The sequence below is a fragment of the Oxyura jamaicensis genome, chromosome 2, assembly GCF_011077185.1.
Source record: "Oxyura jamaicensis isolate SHBP4307 breed ruddy duck chromosome 2, BPBGC_Ojam_1.0, whole genome shotgun sequence".
NCBI lineage: Eukaryota > Metazoa > Chordata > Aves > Anseriformes > Anatidae > Oxyura > Oxyura jamaicensis.
Window position 1 is genome coordinate 45817697 of NC_048894.1, and position 15936 is coordinate 45833632.

General features: G+C 42.4%; 1 protein-coding gene across 6 annotated transcripts; it reads left to right on the forward strand.

The window, feature by feature from the left end:
• The first annotated feature begins 451 nt into the window (after positions 1–451).
• On the forward strand, positions 452–15501 carry CDV3 (CDV3 homolog). 6 transcript variants are annotated; one of them, XM_035317088.1, is made up of 6 exons: positions 452–691; positions 2318–2397; positions 4524–4660; positions 5661–5823; positions 6883–6932; positions 7064–9159. In XM_035317088.1, the coding sequence occupies exons 1-6, from the start codon at positions 461–463 to the stop codon at positions 7069–7071; spliced, it is 669 nt and encodes a 222-aa protein (XP_035172979.1). In that variant the 5' UTR covers positions 452–460; the 3' UTR covers positions 7072–9159. The 6 variants fall into 6 exon arrangements, with proteins under 6 accessions (XP_035172979.1, XP_035172978.1, XP_035172980.1 ...); XM_035317087.1 differs by having other exon boundaries at positions 7314–9159; XM_035317089.1 differs by lacking the exons at positions 6883–6932; positions 7064–9159 and adding an exon at positions 12723–15501.
• Positions 15502–15936: the final 435 nt, after the last annotated feature.

The window sequence follows — 15936 nt, forward strand, 5'->3', positions numbered from 1 at the left end:
CCCGAGGCGGGAAGCGGCCAACGCTCGCCGCGCGAGGCCCAACGGCCGCTGGGCCCGCCCGCAGTGCGCACGCGCGTCCCCCCTTCCCTCTTCCCCCCCCCGGCCCCTCCTCGCCCAATCCGCGGCCGCGCCCGCCCGCCACGCTTTCACCACGTCGCCGCCGCCGGCCCGCCTGGGCCCGGGGGAGGCTCGCGAGTGGCCGGCGGCCGCTCCCTGCACGGCCGCTGATTGGCCGAGGGCCGCGTCAGGCCGCGAGGCCCCGCCCCTTCCCCCCGTTCCCTTTCGGGCCGTGTCAAGCGGCGGCGGCGGCGTGGGGTGCGGCGGCGGCCTCCTCGCGCCGGGCAGCGGGCGGCCGTTGGCAGCCGTTAGGGGGCTCCGGGGCCCTCAGCCGCTCAGTCAGTCAGGGCCGCGCCGCCGCCGCCCGTTCCCTGCCGTTAGCAGCGGCCCCACTGCCACCGCCATGGCGGAGACGGAGGAGCGGAGCCTGGACGACTTCTTCGCCAAGCGGGACAAGAAGAAACGGAAGGAGCGCAGCAGCCGGGCCGCCGCCGCCGCCGCCTCTTCTTCCAGCGCCGCCGCCTCGCACAACGCCGCCGGGGCGGCCGCGGCGGCCCAAGGTCCCCGCCCGGCTGACGGTGGCGGCAGCTCCAACGCCGCCTCCTCCGGCGCCGCCGGCTCGGCCAAGAGCAAGGTACCGGGGGAAGGGTCGCGGCTCCCTCCGGCCGCGGCCCCGGGGCGCCGGCGCCTTCCTGCCGGCAGGGGGCAGCCCCGGCAGCGGCGCCGCCCCGGCCATGCGGGCGGCTGGGGGGGGGAGCCCGGCTGGCCCCGGCCCTGCGGAGCCCGCGGGGATTGGAGGAGCACGGTGGAGAGGCTCTCTGCCAACCCCCTTTATTTTATTTTATTTGTTATATTCGTGTTGCAGTGAGGCCGCAAGATGATTGAGCCCTGGTAGGGAGCGCCTGCCAGTTGGCGTGCGGCTTCAAGCGAGTCGGAAGAAGCTTTGGGGCTCGGGGTGTGAGGTGCCAGCAGCGGGCCGAGGTCAGGGGAAAGAGCTCCGCTGCACCTCGTAGGGCGAAATAACGGCGCGTTTTGGCAGGGCTTCCTATTTCAGGAGTAAAGGTCGTTAAATGGGAGAGGAACACTAATTTGGAAACGGCGATGTTTCCATGGAGATGGGGATGGAGGAAATCTAAACCGGCTTGGAGCTGTGGAGTCACGCTCTTAAAAAAGACTGAATCCTCGGCAGGCAGCACGGTAACGTGAGGGCCCATCCTACGTCAGCTGTTGCTTTAAAGCAGGTCACGGTTTCTCTGCTAGGGGTTGATAACGTAGAAGGGCCTAGGCCGGTGTTCTTCTAACAAGCTGTGCTCCCAGCTGCTCAGCAGGAAGCAGGCTCAGCCATTGGCAGACCTTGCTTGTGAGGTCTTCATATTTCAAGTAATAGAGCATAGGAAGCGTGTAACGTTCTCGTTAGGCTGTGTGTTAAGCCTGTGACGAGGAACATGGGAGGACTGCTTATCTGCTCTGGTCCGCTTCGGGCCTACCTTAATAGAACCACAATCTGCTGATCAAGCAGGACAAAATTGGCTCATTTAGGTGGATCTCTTTCCCCAAACGCACTACCAAGCTCCTGTTTTGAAACCTCAAGCAAGTTCTCTCCAAAGACTAGTATTCTGCTATCTTTGTGTATTAAAGTTGCTGCAGTTCTGAAGCCTGCTTTTGTACTGATATTTTTTCATAAAAATACTATTTAAAATAAAGAGGCTCTGAATGTGATTGTGAACATGAAAATGTGAACGTTCCGATATTAATCTTTGTCACAAATCTACTGCAGGCTATTCCAAGTATTCTTTATTGTTTGGCTCCTAAGAAATAGGTGATGGAAAATTAAACCTAAAGCTTCATGTGCATTCAGGCTGTTATAAAAGCACAGTAAAAGGGAGAGGTCTTGCCCTTGCATTTCGCTGCTCTCGACTGCATGGTCCTGTTCCCTACTTTGTGCTGTGCCTTGACTTTCCTCTGGCTTTTTTACAGGGCTGATTTGGTTTTCTTTCACTTGAATGCCTTTTTTTTTTTGCTGAGGCGTTTTGTAGCTGTTTAGTGAGTTAGAATTATCTCGCAAGCGCATCATAGATGGCGTACAGTAAGTTAATGGAGGAGGGAGTGTGATCTCTTTCCCTGTTGGCAGTGGTGCACACAGATTGATTAGCCATGGAGCTGTGCCTTCACCATTAGTTTTCTTTGTCTTACCTTGGTTATGTTCTTCTCTTCATCTTTTGGTATAAAGATGATAACTTATATTTTTCTCTTCTTACAGGAAGAGGATGACTGGAAGGAGTTTGAGCAAAAGGAAGAAATTGATTATAGTGGTCTTAGAGTTCAGTCCATGCAAATAAGGTACTTTTTTCTCCCCTTTTCTTCCCTCCAGTGTAGTCATTTCATGTTTCTAAACACTTTTTTTCTCTATGGTGTCCAATTAAGCAGAGATCTGAGATATTTCTTCTAGTGTAGAACCGATTGCTGTGCGGTAGCTTAGGTTATCTATCACTTTGTTTTAGGTCTATGTTTTGGTTGGGATTCACAATTTTTCTTAACAAATGCTTAAAATTCCCTTTTTTGAAGACTGCAAAATAGGAATTCCTCTGAGAGGAATGCAGGATAGTAATTCCCCTTGAATCACTTGACTGTAAGGATAACTGACTCCATCTGTGGTGAATTCCTGAATATTTGCATTTTTTTTCAAGAACATGGTTGGTTAAACCAGTGTTCTGTGACAAGATGCTGCAGGACTGCATTTGTGAGTGTCATCCAAGATTCTTTGCTTACTTTTTCATTAGACTTTTCCTGTAGTCTGGTCTAAAATAAGTCTACTTAAGCCTATTCTGGTTAAAAAAAAAATGGTTTCTTCAAGCTGGAAAAAAGTATTAATGACCTTAGTTTAAGGCCAGAAATGTCATGTAACTCCCCTTGTCCAGGTGTATTGATAAGCTATGCAATTCTAAAATCATTTTACCTGTAACCAGTGAAATAGATGTTATCATTGCTGTTTGAGCAGGCTTCAGGTGTGCACTGATCTATGTAGTTCTTGAGGTTTTCTTTTTCTCTCTGAAGACAGCTGTCCTCTTAAGCCACTTACATGTTTCTGGTCCACCAGCTCTCTGTGCCATTGGAGTGTCACAGCAGCTAATGACATGTCCGAAAGGACAAGTAACAAGTGGGCTGCTGCTTCCCTGGCTGCTGGCGCTGTTGGGCTGAAAAGCGAGTGCCATGGCTTTCCAGACAAAGGCAGTGTTCTGAATACTTCTGATGCTGTGGCATATTTTCAGGCACGTGGACCTTTGTCACAGGATTTTGTAACTGCTCAGTTTGTGGGTTTGGGGGGGGGGGGGGGGTTGGACAAGCAAATGGAGGAAAAACCCACCAGAGGTTCTTAGTTGTCCAGCTCAGGAAATCTTTAAGCTGAAAACAAGACACAGAGTACTTTGAGGGGGGAGAATGTTGTATGTGCTTACTCTGTTCTTACTGGTCTGTAGGCATCTGCTTTTAGCTGTAGTTTCAGGTAGGACAGAGAAGCATTTGGGCCCTTGGCCCCATTTATGGTTTTTTATTGAAAGTGGCCGAACACTGAAAGGCCACTTAATTTTCAGAAATGTTGGGCATTTTTAACTGTTCTCTGATTACTGCTTTTACAGAAAGCTTCTCTCTTCTTGATTAGTAGGAGTTGGTGTGTTACAAAGTTCTGCTGTATTCATACTTTGCTGTTCTGATCGGTGTCTTTTTTTAAACAGCCTCACCCTTCATATATGTCCCATTACACCGTGAAGCTTTTCGTAGTAGTTTGGTCTAGCATGTTATTTTGAGTCTCTGGCTATTTCTATGCAAAACAAAATAGTCTGAATAGAATATATAGTCAGGCTTTTGCATAGGATTTATTACCAAAAAATTATTTTTTAGTCTCTGTTTTTTGGTTGGCCACTTAAAAAAAAAAAAAAAAAAGCACAAACCAAGTGAGATTTAAGTGAGGTTTTACATGCATTTGGGTAATATAAGAGTGTTTTCCAGGTGCTTGTGGTTATAAGGAAAAGGACCTCAGCATTGGTATTCTGCCACTACTTTTCCTTAGTTCCTTCCACCTGACCAGTATTTCACAGAGGCTGGACTTGTAGCCTTTCCCTGCTTTCTGTTGTCATCTCGGCGCACTTCTAAATGCATGTCTGTCACACTAGGAAAAAGCCTTAAAGCTCAAAATAATAAATCACTGTATTTGACCACTTAGTACATTTTGAACTTCTCTTTTTCTTTAAATTTTACTTTTTTTTCCCCCCCCTTATCAGTTGACAAGTCGTGTAGCACTGTACCAAAAACTGTTCTGGCAGAAGTACTAGCGCAGCAGTCACAGGACTAACGTAGTCTGATTAAATCTTTGATGCAGTAGCCAGAAAGTCTTGTCTATGGTGATTGTGTAATCTGTGTCGAGTCTTAAAGCTCTGTTTGTTAAAAAATAAATTAATTCTCTTTCATAGTGAAAAAGAAGAGGATGAAAGTGAAAAAAGAGAAGAACCTGGTGATAACTGGGAGGAAACCGGTGGTGGTGTAGATAGATCATCTGGGCCTTGGAACAAGTCAGCTCCTGCACCGGCACCTGTTGTTGAAACAATTGGTAAATTTACTTCAGAGTTGTTGATTTTACTGATCAGAATTAACCTGCTCAGAAGGTTGAGTGCAAGGAGCAGTTCCTATTCCTGTGAAGGGTTCTGAGGAGCTTAATTGATAATGCTGCACAATAAGCATGAATGGAGGTTGTTTTTTAATTTCAGGTTTCAAAGTGGGGAGTTGGCGGGGGTGGAAAGCACATCCCATTTTTAAATGAAATCCTTCTACTTTGCAACTCGCAAAAAATCGTTTGGAAGCGTTTCTGTTGATCTAAAAATATTGCTTTGACAATTAAGTGGGTGTTTAGCCAATATCTGACGTTTAATATGTCAGTTCCTGAGTCAGGCTCAATGATTAGTAGCACACTGGGTTTTTCTTTTCAAATCAATTCTAGGGTATGCAGAACATGACATTACAAAATGAATTCTCTTACTGGGAGAGGACTTGAGTTTTTATTAAATATAATTCTTAGCCTCTGTGGAGGGAAACTACTTAGCCATAATTCCGAGTTCAGACTATTCTCTTCCACTGATAAATAAGCACATCAGAAAGTGGGCTGCTGTGTTTTTTTGTTCATCTGTGCAGGCAAGCTAGTAAAGTTACTGTGTTAGTTCATTGTAGATTGCTACCCTAAATATGAACTACTTGAATATTCTCTTAAGCATACGCAGGAGTGCTGTGAATGAGACTTGGCAAATACATAATTATATTTTTAGAACTAAGTTTTAAATACAAGCTGCTAATAGATTGCAAAAAAGGTAAATGAAGTCCTTGGTGGTTTTGGTACCCTGAGCTTTGTGAGGCAATACACCAGAGCCACATCTTATTTAGGCTACTAAAGATCGGTTAAATTGGTGACACCTCACTCCCTGCCTTGTCCAAAATATTAGAGCTTTAAGATGTGCAAAAACATACTTGTAGTTTTTTTTTCACTTTTCTGTCAATTGGTGTTTTTAGGGATGAATGGAAGCTTAATTCTGTTGCCTAAATGTTGTTCTTACAACCAGTTACAGAACCCCCCGAACCAGTTCAAACTGGCGGTGTATACAGGCCACCTGGCGCCAGGGAGGGCGGCAGGCCACGGAGAGCACAGCAAGGACCACCTGAAATCTATAGCGATACACAGTTTCCATCGCTGCAGTCCACTGCCAAGCTTGTAGACAGTCGAAAGTAAGTACATGCCATTAGTTCCCTAGGAGACTTATTTAAACTGCTGTCTCTTAAGTTCTTATTTTGTTCCAGGGCTTAAGCCCAAATTTTTCCACAGAGGAAAGATAGAACCAAGAATTTAGTCTCTGTTTGGCAAAGAGATGGGAAAGGTCTGAACTGTAATTTCCAACTACAGGAAGGGCTTCCCATGAAATAACTTCTACAGGACATAGCCAAACAAGACTGCCAGTTACCTAATTGGCTTGCTGAGGGATTTCTCCAAGTAGGCTTTCTGCTCTTGACAGCATCTGGTTCTGCTATGTACTAGCTATGGTGAGGCTCTTTTTATTACCTGCCAGTGGAAATGAGTAGGATGTCTTGAACGCAGTTCCTTCTCATCAGAGATGTGAAGGTAACTTAAATAGAGGAATGGGGTTTAATACAAATGCAAATTTGTAAATGTGCTGTCTGAGCTGTGGTTTAGAATGAGCCTCCCAACTTTGCTGAAGCATTTGTGGTGCTGAAGACTTGAGTCTCACCCTGCTTTTGAGTCCTGATCTTCCCTATAAATGAGAAAACTAGCCCAATACCTATTTCACTTGATGTTTTTTTGATTTCTCAATGTGATATTGAGTAATACAGCCTCACTGAAGCTTTGTTTCCATCTATTTTTGGTGTGGCTTTGTCTACTTGGCAAGTGAGACATGCTGTCAGTGTGTTAGGGCTGTAATGATACAAATTGGGCTACGGTGAAAACCTGTGTGTTCCAGAAAGTGAATGAACATCTGTTTTCTAAAACTTATCCTTCATAAATGCACTTTAAATTTACTTTTGAGAATGTCAGTATTGAGACTTATAATGTAATCTGAATTGTACTGGAAGATGAGCTTGATTCTAGAGAACAGGCTTTACAAGATTTGCTTGGGGATGTTTGGTTATTCTGTTAAAACTCTAGGCCTTGGTATTTTATGTTTATAATGTAATGTTTTTTGTTGTTGGGATGGGGTGGAAATCTAATAGAAATTCACAAATCACAAGCTAGAGATAAGATACTTACTGATTACATTTATTTTCCCGTAGGGATAAAGAAATGGAGAAGAGCTTTGAAGTAGTAAAACACAAAACTAGAGGTAGGGATGAGGTCTCAAAAAACCAGGCACTTAAACTTCAGCTAGACAACCAGTATGCTGTGCTTGGGGATCAGTAGAGCTGCATACACATTACAATTAAGGAATGCTTTTCTGGTAACCCTTCTACTAAGGTAACTAAACTACAGCTAACGGCTATGATGAACATGCCACCTTATTTCTGCTGGATCTGCTGCAGCAAGTGCAGACTACTTTGGCGTAACCGATTGGTTCTCCTGCACTATGTAAGCATAATATGTTGCAACTTCTCCATTGGATATGGGGCAAATTAATGTAAATGATTGAACAAGAGTCATCAGTGTTCTGTAATGCTCAGAAAGATACCTACAGCCAGTGGTCATTTCAAAATCTTTTTATGTTCAGATACTGAGCCTTCGTAAAGGTTGACTACCTCAGACTTGCTGCACTCATTGTGGACACCATGTGGATCACAACTTCTGGAAGAGAAGGTTACAGCTGTTTTAGTGGCCATCTGAAACTTGAAACCAGCTCTACTGGATTCCTGTCAGAAATCCTGCAGAAGTCAGCCATTTGGTTCCAATTTGCTATAACAAAGATTTAAGTGACCTTAATGAAAAACCTATTCTGTTCCCCTTCTGAGGAATCCTGTCACGTGTAGCCATAGCCTACTAGAGACTTCTGGAGCATACCATACCACTCATACTATCCAAGTATAACACAGAGCTGTAGTTTGTTTACCTTTTTAGATAGCTGTACTGAAGTAATTGCAAAACAAATTAAAACTCATTCAGTATCAGATTTGAGGAATGATGGATTTGAACAGTCTGTTTGCATTAGACATTTTCACAGTTAACTGTTAAAACATTTTTTCTATTTTCCACAAAAAAAAAAATGCCTTCCTTGTTTCTGGTATCAAATTGCAGGAAATTTAAATAACAATATCATAGTGAAATAGGGCTGTTTTTTGTCATGAAGTTTGTCTTTTTGACCCTAAGGCGCTAAAACTTAAGTTTTGACTTGACACTGAAATATCCAGACTCCAAATACAGTCATCGGATTTTGTTGTCTTAAAAATGTAAGATACATGGCAGTAGTAATACCAGATTTAAAAAAAAAAAATCTCCATTAAGAATGGGTATTTGTCTGTTGAAGGGCAATGGTTGCTTGATAACCAAAATAACTTTGTATACAGAGGGATAACTAAAGCTTGGTAAGCCTTATTTGTTTGGCTACTTTGGTGAAGCCTGCAGGCTTTTTGAGGCAGAAATCCTTCAAGTGAAACTCATATAAATGGTGTTTATTCAAAGTCAGGAAGTTGCGTAATAATGGAAGGCAGTGACTTCTCTATGTTGTTGTTGTCATTTCTGTCTTAATTTAATGGAAGTAGGCAAAATGGCACTGATACACTAAGAGTATAGGACATGGCCCGTAACTTCGATTCAGTGAACAAAACCTGACAAGTGCTCAAAGTGTCCTGCTGTAACTGTTTTTGTTATGCCAGAAGGAAAATGAAGTACTATTAGTGGCATGGCCCAGTGTTGAGATTACTGAGTAAATGCCAAAAAAAAAAAAAAAAACAGACCCAACATCTATGAGTTGCCAATGGCAAGAGAAACAAGGGAACAAAACAAAACTCGCTTAACTTGTGTGAGAGTACTGTGCATTTGCAGATGAGGGTAGTGCTGGAATTGCATAGTTGGTTCCTTTTGATTAACTGCTGACTTGCTTTAAATCTACTTCTCTGAGGCCAAGGAATTTTGCTGTTGACTCTGTTGGGGTGGGCTTTCACCTGGTTCTTCTGTGCACAAGCTAAAACTGGCCTTGCCCTTGTGGAGTTGCTAGAAGCTGCTATTAAACAGAGGGCTCAAAAGACTATTTCTAGTTGGAGACTTTGTTTGGAACCAAAACCCCACTGAAAGGCTGGTACCCATACCTTGAGCTCTTAGCCATGTATCTTCCTCGAAAATAGATTGTTGCCAGCGGACCTGTTGATGTGTCACTAAAGGTTTCTGTGGAATTCATGGTAAATGGACATGTCACTTGATGTGGTAGAAATGTGAAACCTTCTCCTGATGCTCTAAAGCAATCAAAATCACTAGTATGTGTGAATCAAGTTCTAGTCTACTGTATGACGGGTAGATGAGACTGTCCATTTTACTGTCTTTGAGGTTTTGGGGCATGACTTCTGGCAGTTCAAGAAAATCCTGTAACAGCTTAAAATCAAATAAAATGGAAAAATATACATGGATTCTGGAGTCTAATGAATCTTTGCCTTTAGTACTAGCTTCCGAGCCTGCGACAGCTGAGCAAATGCAGTGTATTTGGATCTCTTAAGGGACAGGCTGTGGAGTGGGTAGTAGTCAGTGTGACTGTGGTCAGGTGGACTGTGGCTAACAGCGTGCAGCAGTGCACGTTAATAGGTTTCTATACATAGAAGTTGAGTTTGCTACCTCTGTGTCTTACTGCCACCATAGGACTGTTTTGAGACTAAATTGAACATGAATGAAGTTTTGATTTGCTTTTCACTTACTGTAGCCCTGCTGAACTGAAGAATGGCAAAGTCTGGTTGCTGCTGTACAGCAGTCTATGAGGAGTCCATCTGCTACTGATAACTAGAGGGGTTATTTTGGGGGGCTTTGCTTAAGTTTATCATTCCAGTTTCTTTCTGCAGGGCATGAAGGAAAAAAACAAACATATGCAGCAGATATCCACAGTAAGGCATGTTAGGCTATTTTGAAGTGCTTCTTGTGTTAAAAATCACTGCCAGCAGCTATCAAAATGCCCACTGTCAGTGTTTTCCATGTAACAATTAATTGTTCTGCATGCCTGAAGTGTTGAAAATTGGTACTCTTTGGAAGCTCAGTATGTTTTTAGGACTCAGAAGTCCAAATTTCTGGTTTGTTGCATTCATTTGAGGCATACTAAGAATGCCAATTCTGTTCCTCCAAAGTGCTTGTTGAAGACTCGTGCTATAAATGAAGGATTGTCAGTGAGCTTCTTCATACCAGTCAGTGGAACGTACCTGTGTGCTGCCTCAGGAACTCTGTAACCTGTAACATACTTTTATGGTGGGTTATTAATTTCCACCTCAAGGGTTCAGTAGTACTTTTTCTGGCTTAAAATAAAACCACAGACTCTGTAACTTACCGAGGCCATCAAATTAGCAATTTGCTAGAACATTAAGTGTCCAGTACTGACTGGGAAAGGAACAGTTTGCATTTGTGGTTCTTGGTGATGCAGTACTTTGTTTCAAATGTCAAACTAAGCAGTTTTGAAAAGGCTGGTCTTCCCAATGCCTGCTGTAGGAATGTGGCATACATATTTACTTGAGCTAATGAGAAATGTAGGGGAGAATTATTTTTGTTGTTGCCCATACTCACCCTCCTCACTGGTGTAATTGTGTTGGGCTTCGTCTTAGTTGCAAATGAAAGGATTGACAAGTAGAAGTGACCCTCTCCTGCTTCTATGGTTTCTTTGTAGCTAGCTTTACCAGTCATGACCAAGGTAATTCTCTTAAACTTAGGAGTAGATTGACAAGTTACTAAAGGTACAAATTGTGTTAGAAATCTGACATCATAGGAACTAGTTGTTGTTTTTTTTGTCTGCATCTTTTGGCTTTTGAAACCTTTCACCACAACGCTGCTGAGACATATGCCGTTTAAGTCAAGGAAACCATACAAAATTTGATAAGGCTGCTCGTCTTGGAGTTTGCTTCTCCAGGCTTCTTCAATAATTACATATATATGTTAAATTAACCCTGCTTGAGCAGTTTTAAACCTGCATGTGGCTTTCAGATGCAAAAAGTAGTAAAAGAGGGCAGGATCTCTGACATGTTTGACCAAAAATTGTCCAGGAAAAACTAAAAATTATATTAATCTGGATACAGACAAGCTGAAAACTTAAAAGCTGTAGCAAGTGGGAAAAGAAAAGACAGACTCCTTGGTTTGTTTTCTGCTGAAGCTGTTCTGGATAAGTTATAACTATCATGTATCTATAGCCTGGCTGCTGAAGTACCACATGTAGTTTCACTGTGTTCTGTTGGAAGCGAAATAAAACAGAAAATCTTTCCTTTTTAAAAAAAAAAGTGGAAATCAAATAAAACATGGGGGTGGGGGAAAATGAGAAGGAACAGGAAGGGTTTTTGCGAAGCGGCAGTATTTAATGTATAGGGTGAGATAGTACGAGGAAACATACTGCGGAGGTCGGGACTACTTTCAGACATGACAGTTCCATCCAACTTCAGATCAGCAAAAGCATTTGAAGTTCAGTAGTTGGGGAAAGTTTTTCCCTTCCTTAAAGTGTGCCTGGAGAGAGGGTGGATTTTTGCCTTGGCACAAAGCTGTCCAACCTAGAATAGAACAAGGAAGCACAACTTCCAAGATAATTCAACAGTCTTATTAGGAAATAAGTTGTTTCATATTGAAGAAAACCTTTTTCTGTTCTTGGATGGTAAAAACCTGGGACACTGATCTAAATTGCTATGAAGACGTTACCTTTTTCATGAAGCATCTTCTAATGGTATGTATATCATGGGTTTATCTACAGTTGCTTAGAACACGTGTTCATATAGCAAGGTTAATGAAGCTTTAATATTAAAATGGCACCACAGTGTTAATGGAACATTGGAAAAAGTGCATCTGGAAAACTAGAATGAGAAGTGTCATCACCGTATGACTGCAGTGAGAAGAAGCAAGCACATTCTGTAGCAATAGCGTAAGGCCAAGAGTGGGATTTGGCCATTGCTTTTTCTTTCTACTGTTTGTCTTGTTGAGTAGCATGTAAATACAAAATAAACGTGAGGGAGAGAATAAACTTCCCTTCAAAACTGTTAAAACCTGATAGTGAGGCAGGTTGTGGAAGAAGAAGGTGAAGGGAAGAAAAGGCAAAAAGAAATAGTCACTCTTGTAGAGGTTTCTGTGAAGCACTAAGAGAAGTGTTCAGAAGAGTTGGGCAGAAAGAAGTGTTGAGAAGGTAGAGCTGGGGGGGAGTAAGCATAGGGAGAGCTGGGAGAGGAGGAGAGGAAGGAATGCAGATGCAGAGGAGATGCTTACTCTGCTTACTGTTTGTTGGTTTAGCAGTTAACTGCAGTAGGAGGAACACGAAGAAATAACTTACGAATATGCCCTTGCCGGCTGTTGCTGGTGATTTCAAGGTTCATTGCTCAGCATTTGTAGTGGGCCTCCGCATGGAAGCAGAGAACACGAAGGCGGTGTGCGTACAGACGAATCAGAGCTCTGGCGGGCACTGGCCAGAGAGTTGAGGCTCAGCAGCTATTTCCTCTAACTGATATTTTTATCATTGCAACATCTCTAGGACAGTTGTTAATGTGTATCAGACATGACAATTCTCTGTCAGAAATGATTACTGTTAAATGTAACAGTACAATGAACTACTTCAGTTCCTTCAGAGGAAATGTTTAATTAGCAGAATAATGAACATTAAAGAAGAATATAGGGGGCTTTTTGGCATACTTACGGTGATAATGAGTGGTATTTTTCATGTAGCAATGAGATAACAGACTGGTAGCGGTTTTAAAATGACTTTGAGAAGTGTCCTATTACATGGTGGGCAGGAGAATTATGTCTAAGATGTTTATCATCTGTTTCTTTTTTTTCCCCTTTACTACCTTGTTCTTACTATCTTTCCAGTAACGAAGGGCCGCTTCTACCAGCCTCTGATCACGTTTCTCCCTGTATTTTTCTAATGTGTCACTTCTTTTAAGGTGCTGATGAAACAGCAAATATTCACCAAGACCCTCTAAGAGAAATATATGCTGTAATATTTTTCCATATTGTTCTGTCTTTAATACAGCCTAACATCTTATTCGCTTTCTTGACTGCAACTACACATTGAGCAGATGTCTTCATCAAGCTGTCCATGGTGATGCCTAGATCGTCCCCTTGAAAGATCACAACTAATTCAGAATCCACCAGAGCATGTATGAGTGGTTTAAAGCCTTTCCAGTATTCATTGCCTTTTTTTTTTTTCCTGTTGACATCCATTTGCCACTACTTGCCGAGTTTACAGAGTTAGCTTACCCCGGCAATCACCATCTTCCCTAGTGCTGACAAACCTACTAATTTTCTATGGGCATTGGGTTTTGCCACCCTATATGTTGAAGTCCTCAGCTTCATGTATATAATTCACTCTTCTTACCAGTAACTAGCATGGCATACTAACTTTTACTCACTCTGACCTTTTCTGTTTTGTTTCTTGTCTATCTTCTGTATTGCATTTTTTTTCTAGCTCAGTTGTTACAGCATTGAAGTCATCAAGTTACAACTGTCTGCTTTAGTTCAAATAATATGCCTACAGAAAAGTGTTAGTTAAAATGTTGTCATGTTTTTCTTTTAACTAAAACAAGTAACTTATTCTGTATCTCTTTCAGAATATGTACAACAATAACAAAATGATTCAAACCATAAAAACAGGCTGATAAAAAGTAAAAAGAGAACAAATGCAATGACAAGCAGCTAAAGTGCATATAAGCTAGGCTTTGGGAGATATGATTTAATTGAATTGGTTTCAGTGGAGTTATTCCTTTTTTACGGCACTGGAGATGAGTTTCACTAAGTGAGATCTCAAATGAAGTTCTAAAGTCTAGATACAGCAGCCAGGATCAAGTGCAAGAGAGAAAAAGCCTTAACGCAGACTTGTTTTAAATTTCTGGTTACTCTTTGTTTCTGGCAGAGTTGAAGCAAATGTCTTTCTTGCTCTGGCCAGCGATCCAAAGGGCTCAAGCACGCCTGATGTGACATACCTGCTGTAATATCAAACTGGATGTTGAAATTAGATATTTGAGATGAAGGCAGTGCAGCAACACTGGGGGGCAGGCTTAGTCTTTGTGGTTTGTTTCATCTCTTTACATTCTCATCATGTACTTTAAAGATCATCCAGCTGTAAATAATGCTAAGTCTTTAAGCACTGACAGCATTTACCAGTAATGCTACATTTGTGAATACGGCAGAGGTGGTGTAACAGAGGACTCAAGCCTGTTAGGATATACAGCCTACCTCTTACCAGCTGTATTGTCTCAGTATTGGACTACTATCATACAAAACAGCTGCTTTCTGCTATTAACAATCTCTGAGGGGATTATACCTTGGATTTTGCTTTCAAATAAATTGTAGGTTAGGTATTCAGTCTGTAGTGCTTACTAGGATTGCCAAAAATGATTGTGGCTGCTGGGGGTTTATCAAGTTTACAAATTGGAGGTGAAGTTGTGTGTTTTTTTCCAACCCCTCTGACAGCAGAGGTAGAACAGATGTAGCAATACCCTTTGTCAGAATGTAGTACGTTGTACCTTTTTCTACATATCTTAAAAGACTTAGCTGTGCTGCTACCACAGACCAGAGCCCTGTGTGTTATTTACTGACCAGTCAGCACCCCCCGACTGACTGGCTCTCTGACTGCACTGTGTCCTTAATCTGGCAATTAGGTAGAAGGCAAACTGTCTCTGTAAGCTGGCATGACTGTTTCTATGTAATTGGCTCTGCTATTCTTTTTCCTGCAACTCAGAGCACAGCAGAAATCTCTCAAGTATTTGACCTTTTTTTCCACTGTAATATTCCCCCTTTTTTTTAAAAAAAAATTTAGCTATGCTGCCATGCCAAGGAGCTCTAGCCAGGTGCTTCGAATTACTCACCATTTATTTAGAAAGCAGTTCTGTAAGCAAGAACTCCTGAGTCTTGATCAGGCTCTATTCCTTCAGTCAGGGCTCTAGCACCACAACAGCAGCTCTACATCTCTTGTAAAATGCTTAGCAAGTAAGCGTGATATCCTTGAGTGCTGAGGAATTTAAACATAGATCATCCAAGGCTCCGGGAGCGCCTCCTTCCATTAGAATACAGCAAAATGAAAGAAGTAGCACAGCCCAGCTGTTTTACCGTGATCAACAAAAAGGAATAGGGTTGCAGGACTGGTAGCCTGTCAGCTCAAAGAGAAGTGTCTGAGTTGGATAGCAATCGGCATGGCCTAGCCTCTAGGGTTTTTGTTCTTTAATAAGGAGCTGATGAGTGAAGAACAGTAAAGACGACGCACCAATAAATGAACGAATAGGAAACTGAATTTGCATTCAACAGTGTACCAGAATGCCTCACCACCAGAGCTGACCTGAAGTAATGAAGATAAAGCCCTTGGAATGATTACGGTAGAGTACAAAAGAACGAACGATACTGTCTAGCTGGGAAAAGGGTTGGCTGGGAGCCCGTGCAGCACAGCAGGAACCACGTCAGCAAAGTGGAGTACAACAGGATCTATTTCTGAGAATCACTGTGTGGCCTCCCGCAGTTAACACAGGAACCTAATGATGCCTGTATATTTATATAATTATATCTTTATAGTCATAATTTAAGTTCAAAACCTGAACTATATATATATATTTTTTGTCAGTAGATTTTTTTACCCTGGTTTACCTATCATGGCTTCTGCATATGACAACTTCTAATTGTGCAGTGCACACTGTTGTCTTTTTGTCCCATGTTAGAGTAATGGTATCAAACTCTGTAAAGCACTTTTGTGATGTTTCCTGTGAAGAAAGCTGAAGAAAATAAATTTATCTTAACAGCAGCAACTGAATTTATACCTCCAACTTTGTCTCAGTTTGTGTTCACTCATCACTTCATCAAATCTAAGCATTTACAGAGGTTAACATGCTGGGTACAGAAGGGCTGTGTTCTGTCTGCTTTTCCCTAAGACCCCTCACTGCCCTTTTTGCCTCACTGTGTGCTGAACAAGTGCCTGGAGAACAGGCAGTGCCCAAAGCCCCCCCCTGTGGGTGTATCCATAAACTGGATAGCAGCACTACTCTTCCAGAGCAGCAGCCTCTGAGGGCAAGGATGAATGAAAGTTAAAGTACCCCAGGCCTCTTGGGTCACACCTACTAACTACACCTATTTAAAATTCCTATAACGCAGCCTTTTGGAAGTAAAACAGTGAATTGTCAGTGAGATGCAAAATTAATGTAAAAAAATGTGACACTACAAACAGCATTGTTTTTCTGCACATGGCTTTAAAGCAAGGCGGA